Source organism: Zingiber officinale, chromosome 6B (genome assembly GCF_018446385.1).
Source record: "Zingiber officinale cultivar Zhangliang chromosome 6B, Zo_v1.1, whole genome shotgun sequence".
Classification (NCBI taxonomy): Eukaryota; Viridiplantae; Streptophyta; class Magnoliopsida; order Zingiberales; family Zingiberaceae; genus Zingiber; species Zingiber officinale.
Window position 1 is genome coordinate 112558538 of NC_055996.1, and position 9709 is coordinate 112568246.

A 9709-nucleotide genomic window follows, 5' to 3' on the forward strand; every position below is an offset into this window, starting at 1 on the left:
TTTCTTCTGCTTATAAGTAATGATACTTGTATTAAGGTTCTTGGCTAGCACATGCATGTAATGATATAAATAAATATACCGTCACTGTTAATATATACGTACTGTTCAATAATAATAATATTTATGTTGTTTGTGACCAATTGGCAGTAGCTAGCCGGCATGTATTAATAATATATACGTATTGTTGGATGGGCAGGGCAGTGGGCACTGATGCCCCTCCCAACTCCATGTACAAGGAAGAGACAAAAGAGAAGGTTGTTTCTAAAGACAATTCCTTGGAGTCATCTACAAAATTGCTCGCGAACAAACTTTCAAAGAGGTAGAAATGGAAACGATGAAGGCAAATCTAGCCATTTTTGTATTGTATTAGATGTGTCTGAAAGATCAGTATCCACAGATGCTAAGAGCATACATCAGTTTTATATCAAGAGAGGCGCTATTTATCAAGACTTTGTGCCCCACAAATGTCCTATCCTATCTGATATCTTTTACTGCATCCTGCAAAAATAATATTGGAAAGCAAATCAACAGAAAATTTTAATTTTTGTTAATTAATTCATAAAGTTTAAATAACCCCTTGGCCTTATGGATTTGGAAATGGAGCACATTAACTGACTATTATTAATTACAATACAAATATTGCTCTAGTAAATAGAGGCCCAATCAAACTAAGAACAAGTCATGCACATTCCTAGAAAATCTTGCTTGAGATTATCAAAAGATAGATAATTATAATGCTTGGTGTGGAGAGTTGTTACCTTTGCAAGGCGAGTCACATAAGATGCAGCAAGGGCTGTAAAAAGTAGCCCTAAGCCAAAAGTCACTAATTGACCATCCCACCCTGATAACCCCATCCGTGAGTACTCCCCTTGCTATAGGTACCAAGAAGTAAGAAAAGTTTTGAGTATCAAACAATGGTGAGAAGTCTAAGCAGAATATTACAGGTTCTATCATGAAGGAGCCCAATGCCAAGAAAGCATATTTCAAAACATCAACTATAGTAGTGACCAAACATTATTTGTCATATAATTTCCTCAAGTGTCATGGAAATATGTTGACAGATCAGTTAATGTTGCAAAAACTAGTGATGTTTTAACCATCCAGGACTTGCTAAAACAGATTATGGCGGTGAGAATTAACCACCATGAAAGAGAGGTAAATTTCAGAATGGGAATACTGTCACACAATCACATGGTTGAGAAACTTCTTTATATAACTCAGCATAGGTATCTTAGAGTTGTGTTTTAAAAATGCTATTGTCAAGAATGCAGTGAACATTTTTGTTCATACAATAATCAGTAAAGACATGCAGAACGGGGAATGGATTGTATGGTACCGTAAATGGTGTCAAGTTAGTAGTTTCAATAACAAACAAGCAGATCTTGTAGCTTCTTTTGTTCTGAGGGAGATGATGTTCTTTTGACCAGTATCTCAAATTGTTCTTATTTCTTGGATTGTCAGATGAATTAGTTTCTACTTTCTCTTCAAAAAAAAAAAAAAAAACTCAATCATCTCCATGGTATAACAATGCAGTAACCAATGGTTAACACACACACACACACAAAAATTATAAGAAAATATGACATCTAACATCTATGAACTACTTCCTGAAGCAATACACAACATGAAAAAAAATGAACTAAGCACAGTTAGCAAAAACCTACAGTACCAACAACTATATGATTATATGTAGCAAACATATTTACAGAGTTGAATCTTGCACAAACTTGGGATCAGAGAAACTTACAATTATAGCTCGCCCAAATGCACCTGCACTAACATAAGCCCATGTCCCCGGAAGCATTCCCAACCAACTGCCAACCAGAACAAGATAAATTATTAATTAAGCTCCTTAAAAAAGTTACATCCATGAGAAGTGATGCTGAATACTGTATCCCAAAGAAAAAACTAAGCCATGTGAATACATAAAGAAAATCTGGTTGAGCTTTATTGGATATGGTGAAACAAACAAGTCACGAATATCTAGCTTTATATAACCTCACCACCAACAACAACAAAAAGAAAAAAACTTTTACAGAAAAATATTGCATTTTTTGTGCAAAATGAACTAATAATAGTGCACAAAAACATGTAAAATAAACCTTTTTATTTTGATGGGCATATCTAAGTTTGCACACCATATCCATCAAGCTTAACTAATTCTGTAGTCAAGACAGACCTCTTATTTTAACATAATCAATTAGGTAACCAAGAAATGTACTAGCTATTATGTTAACAGGTCAAAATAAGTATAAATGTTAACTAGATGTCAAATGATTCAGTAATGCAGTTAATAATTAGACAAGTTAATTTGTCTTGTTTATTTACTTGCACATTCTTGCACATGCGTTCAGTGTTCACCCTAAGTGAGCTTTTCATAGACACCTCCAGAAAATAATTTTCCTTAAAACAATTCTTTCATGAAACCTTTTTCTCCATCATAAGTGATATCTCATTGATTTACACTCCCATTTGGAAATTAGCACTAAATCGGGTCAATAAAAAGACAGAATAACTAGCAGCAGTAAAAGACTGACCTTCCTAGCACATAAGGAACAAACTTCACTGATGTCAAACCATATAGATAGTTCCCCAGAGAAAATGGGAGCAAAGGACTCAAACGAAGGAGTGTAACAACTCTAAAGCCATTTTCTCCAATTGCCTTATCAATTGCTAAAAATTTCTTATTTCCTTCAACCAATTTGAGAATCCGTTCACGTGCAAAATACCTAGCAATAAGAAAAGCTACAGCAGCAGCGACCTAGAAATCAAATAATTTGCAGTAAGAACTTACAGGAAATCTTATAGTAATCATGAAATAAAAGACCGAGGCAAAACAAATTACTGTCCCACTGATGGAGACGATGATGGTACCAATCAGACTACCAAACAGAAGACCTGCTGACATTGTTAAGGGAATTGCTGGAATTGCCAAAATCTACAATAAAAGCATGCAGAGTAAGTATTTGAGTCAAGAGGACGAGTTTTCAACATTTAAGCAAAATAAATATAGGTGTCAGCAACTTGGCATATGCAGTTTTAACCTACGAGAATACCAAAGTAGGCTTTCCTACAACTTGAACTTGAAGACCTATGTTGTGTAGTTGCAACCTAACTGGCATATTAGTCCTCATTAGATGTCAAGGACAATAAAGAATAGTTAGAAAGAACCACATTTCTACATTCTTCCTCAGCATATCTAAAACAGTTTTATATTGACATAATGGTGACACAAGATAGCTCCACCCGTTGTGAAATAAACTTTGTTCATAATTGTAAGGTTTCATTTTTAGAATTTTTTAAAACTAGCTCAACACTTCCAATTATCCTGGCAGCTGATGCAAATCCTCAAAGGGAGATATCAAAGACAGTAAATGGAATAGCTGCATGTTTGAACTTAGGTTCCAAAAGGTTGGAGACAGTTCAAGTCTGAACAAAATCTTATCTTCTTGTTCATTACAAGTAATGTTTGATAAAGAAATTTCATCATTTACACCTACCTCAAGTCCAGCATAAACAAGTACAAATAAAGCATATCCGGCAGGCCCATAACCTGGTTGAGTAGCATAAGACAGCAAAGCAGTTAGCATCAGGCACTAGAAAACAATCTTGAATTGTTAATTCACTACAAAAATATAACATACTGCAGCAAGATATTGCAAGACTAAGTTGAAAATAAATAGAAGTGAATTCAGCATACATTTCCAGTTCACCTGTGAAGTTGGAAGTTAAGACTACATATTTCTATCCATCTATGTACTAGAAAAGAACCAAAAGAGAAATTATCTTGTTTGATCGGATAATCCTTTATACATTTCTTGATATCTCTAGAAGAAGAACTACATGGTGACAAGAATTGCAAGTTGAATAATAATCGCATAACGAATAGCCATTTGGAGTTGGCAATCTTTTGTTTAAAAATTGAAAAGTCAGAAGTGAAGATCACACTCAGCAAACTAGAAATTGCATCTCGTTGTCTACCGACATTTCGTTTCAGCATTTCAACATTTCAAAATCCACTAAGCTCAATTAATTTCATCTTCCACACGGGACGAGAAAGAAAAGCACAAATTCCAGAGATGCACATTGATCCAATCGATTCGCCCAAAATTCATTAAACAAAACTCAGTTGTTGAAAGGATAAAGAACTGCACCGTCGATGAAACCGGAGAATTGGGCAAGAAAAGCATTAATCTGATCCTTGTACACATATCCAGCAGTCCCGAACCCTCCGACGACTCCGACCAAAAGAAATCCAGCGAGGACCGTCCCCTTCAGAGCGGCGTCCCGGCCGAGGTCCCCCTCGCCGTCCTCCGTGAGTTCCCCGTCGCCCCTTCCCTTTCCGTTTTCTAAACTAAGGTTCTGGGGCACGTCACTGGCCTTGCGGAGGGTGGCCTTCTTGTTCTTGGACTCCTTGACGGAGGAGAGAGGGCGGAAGGCGGCGATGCGGTGCGGCTTGATGGAGGAGAAGGAGGAGGAGCTGGCAGAGGAGAAGCGGATGGGTAGGAGCGGAGTGGGACAGGGAGAGAAGAGGCAAGGCCTTGTTGAGTGCATCGTTTAGACGTTGAGAACTGACATCGAGCGAAGAAACAGAGAAGGCGACGAGGAGTGGTTATAATAATTTCGAAAAATTCTTGTTTTCTTTCTTTTGTTTTCTTTTTTAATCAATTAATTTATTTATTTTTGCGTGGAGCAGACCTTGTCTACTTAAACTCGAGAGCAACGTGTGTGCACGTTGTTCGCATTCTAAATTTCTTTGTTAAAAATGTGATGAAATGTCTACACAAATGATATACGACTTTACCACGAGTTATATTTATTATATTGTGGTGATTGTAATATTTAATAAAATATGAAATTTTTGCACAGCTGAAATAATTATAAAATAAAAAAAATAAGCCCTCGATAACTCACTATGGAAAATTAATTTACTTGAGAAAGAATCAAATCCTTGCCTCTGGAGCTATGATCCAGGTTAAAAAGAGGGAATGCTAATTTTCCCATAAATAAGCAAACATTGTGAATATAATTATTACAGGAGAATACCCGAGATATGCTACCTCAATAGATCATTTAATAAATAAAATACAAATGATACAAATGCTTTGAGGAAGAATGTCAAAGGACAATGATCCTTCATGAGTGGCGTGATCAACAGTTGTATGCGATGAAGTTTGCCGAGCATAATTTTGAATCAAGAGATGTCACAAGAATTTAAAAGACTGTTCAGCTTGTGTGACTAAATGATCATCGTCCCATTCATCGCGATATTTCTCTGGTCGAGCTATTCTATTCATGGAAGCGGACTCGTACATCAACTTCCTCCACTCTTCAATGGGAGGATGACCACACTGCGCTGCAAGCCAGTCGTCATACTCGAACTGCAATATCGAAGCAAGGTTTAGAAACAAAGACAGACAAAATAAAGATGAAAAACACCTTAAGGGTTAATGTATAAGAAATACTAATCCCGATCAAAGAAAGGGTTGTATGAGGCCTTTTATGTATAATATAGAATTTGTCTCAACATCTAAATATTTTTTACACCACTCAATGAGGCACAGAGATTGAGTAGACCCTTACTTGATTTGACATGTGGGCATCAATTTTAACATCTTTCGTTCCTATATCTTCGTTTCTTCATTAGTTTTTTCTTGGCTCAACTTGGCTATTACACAAGCAACATTACCTGATTTTCGGACAAGTTATGGTTGTATCTCTTGGGCCATCCAAGAGCCTCAATTTCCAAGTACCAAGCTTCTACATCTGTCATCATTTCTTCTTCAGTTGGTAGTGTAATTCGCCCAGATAAAACACCTGCGACCCACTTACTTTGCAATTCAAATAGTGGGAAAGGAGCTACCTATTTCACAATTACCAACAAATCAAAGTGAAATCATTATGTGCAACTTTCATCCAGGTGAGAAAAAAATGTCTTGAGAGAAGCAAACCTTCCAAGGTATTCCGATAAAGGACAGTCTTGGAGCATGAGATGGTGGAAATACATGCTTATACAACGGGCCAACACAATTGTCATCCACAGTGACAGTATTGTTTGTTTTAAGAAAAGGGAAGTGGTATTTGTACCTGCAAAGAGAAGAAAGAGCATGTACTATTGAAATCTCTCTTCACGGCTATATATTATGTGAAGGAGCCACAAAATTTCTATAACCTCACGTCTTCAAACACACACACAAAATGAGGTTGGGTGGTCAACTCATCTATGGATATTAACTTTGATAAAATTAATAATATTTAATTTGATATAAAATGCTACAGGTAGAACAATCCTAGTAATAGGCTTTGCAGATATCCCTTTAAAAAGTGACTTCCATTACCTATTGGGTTTTAATAAATAAAGCATAGAAATACAGCATGGGTTTAATTATACATGTATTAACAAAGATTATTTGTAGGTCCAAATATTGAAGTGTTAAGTGATTTTCCTACCCGGTACAATGGATAATAACATCAACATGGAATTGGCTTCCATCTAGAAATACTACATTGCCATCCGTGCGGGTGCTCTCAATCTGTGACAAAATTTCCAGGTGTTAGCACTTAATTAATTAAAATATTAATACAAACTGCATATTTCTCATTCGCAATGAAAAAGAGCACCGCAGAATGAAGCCACATGTTATCATAGCCAGGTTGCTTCTTTGGAAATTCAGTAGACAGTGACCGACTAGATACATGCACTTCTTTAGCATATTTAGCAATATCCCTTGAAATGTCAACAGCACTAGATGAGCTCCCAATTATAACCACCATCTTTTCACATCCAAGGGAGACAACAAATTAGCCAAGTTATATGACAGTTAAGCAGCTAGGACATTATATATCTGAATTGCTAATGAAAATTAGACAAGCTTGTGCCAAAAGAACAATTAACTCAACACATACTTGATCAAGGAATAGCTCAGGGAGCCGATAATTGTGACTATGCATTTGCTTCCCGGGCCATGTATTGATACCTGAAAAAGATGCACACTTCACCTCCGACATCCAAATGGCACAAGAAAGTGCAACTCTTGAGGAAGTGAAAGAAATTAATACTCAAAGATCAGAAGCAGGCAGATAAGTCCTTTCAGAGGACAACCTTAGCCGTTTCACTTCTATAAAAATATCAAAAGTGTAATGGTATGAACATGCAAAGAATCCTGTCGTCCTTGGTTGATCTTTACTTCAACAGATTGGCATGAAAACATACAATAGATGGTTCTGTTATCTTGCGTACAGCATAATATCCATGTGAGACTAAACGCTATTGAATACAAAAATGTTGACTCTAGCACTTCACCTCAAGTTAGAACGAAAATATCAACCGCTGCGATTTACACACAATAGAAGTTCCAAAAATAATAAACAAATAAATAAATAAGGCTGAGTAAGACTCTTGCAAAAATACCACCATGGTGGTCAAGAGGCTTGATGCAATAAAATGATTGAAGTTGGTGACAATTTTCAAATGAGAATTTGGTTGAGTTGATTTGTTGTGAGTAAAATATCAGATTTCTCGAAGAAACAATGAGAATATTAATTACAAGCTGTAGTTGGATCCGTTCAAAAAAATTTCACAAAAGAATTTAACAAACAGATCAAGTAAAAACAGCATTAATAAAATCAATCAACTGCATGATATCCCCTATTCCTATTAGCACCATGGATTGTAAAGGTTAGCACACATTTAAATCAAGAGAAAAAGGATTGTCAAATGAGAATAAATATAGGTAGAATTTCCAAATAGCACTCACATTTACCATTATTTAAAATCACGTCTCTTACTTTGTAGATTAGCCAAAGGTGCACCTTTTGACACATTTTTCTTTTTGCATGCTCAAAATACCCCCAACTTCACCAAAGTTATTATTAGTTTAAACTTTTTAAGGGCTAAAACATTATACTGTTGAATTCATGAGTGTGATGCCTAAAGATTATATTTGAGTTGAAATGAATTATTTCAAATCATAACGGTATTTTGGCTCAAAACACCTTGATGGCATGGACTTCAATGCCAAAATTAAGACCACATTTGCACTCCCAATACTCTCAAGAAAAATTTTGGGTCCTGAATTGCCAATATGAGTTATTTTTCAATCAAGGTGCTTAAAGCAACCACCTTCCTCAACTCCAAAACTTAAAGGAAGATCAAATTTGGATTCCCCAAGCTCCCAGGAATACATTTCAGACTTTCAGAATGCTAATATTGTTAATAAAGTAGTTGTGGCTCAAAACTACTTATAAGCCGCTCATAGCTCCAGTCTGCAAACTAATACGAGAATTGAACCCCGCACACTATGAGGAATAGATATCAGCTCCTAGATGGTCAATCTGAGCAAACACTTTGATAGACCAAAATACTTCATTATTGGTCATGAAAACCTGATATTTGTTCTTGGGAGCATGGCGAGTCTAAATTTGGTCTTAGTTTTGATTTTGAAATCTAAAATCAGCTTGATGGTCTAAACTGCTCATTTTCAACTCAATCTTTCGGTGGATCACACTCTCATGAATTAAATGATACCTTTCCTCAAAATAATTTAGAAATAAGCTAACATGAAAAAGAATTTTGAAAGAAAAACTGATAGCTTGAGACCATAGTACACGAGAAAAAGTGTCAAGTGCCAAAAGAATACCAGGAATCTCCGCAACCCGCGGCTCGGTGTAGTGACCATTGCAAACAACCACACCATCAAACACCTCACTCTCTTCGACCAAGCCATCCCTCGTCGACCTAACTTCCCATCTCTCGTCGCAAAGATTCTCCACCCCGGTCACCTCCGTCTGAAACCGGATCAGCCTGTACAGGTCAAAATCCCTGCAAAAATCCTCCAGATAACGAAGCACCTCACGGTGCCCTGGGAACCGCCGAGGATCACCCCCGGCGGGCGAGCGGCCGGAGGAGAAAGGATAGTCGAGGAAGCCCATACACTCGCGAGGAAGATTCGTGCGGAGTGAATCGTAGAGGCTGGAGTGGACGATCTCACGGAAGGGATCGAGGCCTAGGGGATCGGACTCGGTGGCGGTGGTGTAGACCCAGGTGCCCCCAATGGCAGCGCCACGCTCGAAGACGACGACGCGGTGGCCCTCGCGGCGGAGCTCTCGCGCGGCCACGAAACCTGCGGCACCGGCGCCTATGACGGCCACCCTGAGGGAGGCCGGAGGCGGGGTCACGAGGCAAGCCGCGAGGCAGGAAGAGGGGGACATGAGCAGACGATCAGGAAGGCGGTAGGGTGTGGACTGGGTCGGATAAAGATTCTTGTTCGTCCTAAGGTGTAAACGAATCGAATTGAGTCGAATTGAAAGAAAAATTTACTCGAATTAATTCATTAAGTCTAAGGACTAAGATTAATTCGAAGCACGAACCATTTAAATTTTTTTACTTAAGTTTGGCTTAAATTTGGATTTGATTTTAGTTAAAAAGTTCGACTATATTCGTGAGGTTTGAATTACTACTGACTCAAAATTTATTTATTTAATATATAATTATATTATATTAATAAAATAGTAAAACACACAAGTGATTCTTAAATTATCGAACTAAATCATTTAGATTTGAATTTGATTAAAAAAAATTTGAAGATATTCGAATTTGGTTCAAATTCGATAAATTTAAATACGAATTAAATATTTATTCAATTGACTTGAAAAGCTTGCGAATCGATTCGATTAGTTTACCCCTCTAGTTCGTACGTTTGTAATTGTA

At 37.1% G+C, this 9709-nt stretch overlaps 2 protein-coding genes across 2 annotated transcripts; both read right to left on the bottom strand.

Moving 5' to 3' along the window:
• Positions 1-328: 328 nt before the first annotated feature.
• LOC121988953 (TVP38/TMEM64 family membrane protein slr0305-like) lies at positions 329-4586 on the bottom strand. The gene is made up of 7 exons (XM_042542691.1): positions 4155-4586; positions 3501-3553; positions 2846-2938; positions 2538-2761; positions 1748-1814; positions 759-872; positions 329-498 (listed from the first exon to the last, which is right to left on the bottom strand). The coding sequence occupies exons 1-7, from the start codon at positions 4552-4554 to the stop codon at positions 475-477; spliced, it is 975 nt and encodes a 324-aa protein (XP_042398625.1). The 5' UTR covers positions 4555-4586; the 3' UTR covers positions 329-474.
• Positions 4587-4975: 389 nt separating this feature from the next.
• On the bottom strand, positions 4976-9290 carry LOC121988954 (flavin-containing monooxygenase FMO GS-OX-like 4). The gene is made up of 7 exons (XM_042542692.1): positions 8640-9290; positions 6907-6977; positions 6622-6774; positions 6451-6533; positions 5952-6087; positions 5690-5863; positions 4976-5381 (listed from the first exon to the last, which is right to left on the bottom strand). The coding sequence occupies exons 1-7, from the start codon at positions 9208-9210 to the stop codon at positions 5205-5207; spliced, it is 1365 nt and encodes a 454-aa protein (XP_042398626.1). The 5' UTR covers positions 9211-9290; the 3' UTR covers positions 4976-5204.
• Between the last annotated feature and the right edge of the window lie 419 nt (positions 9291-9709).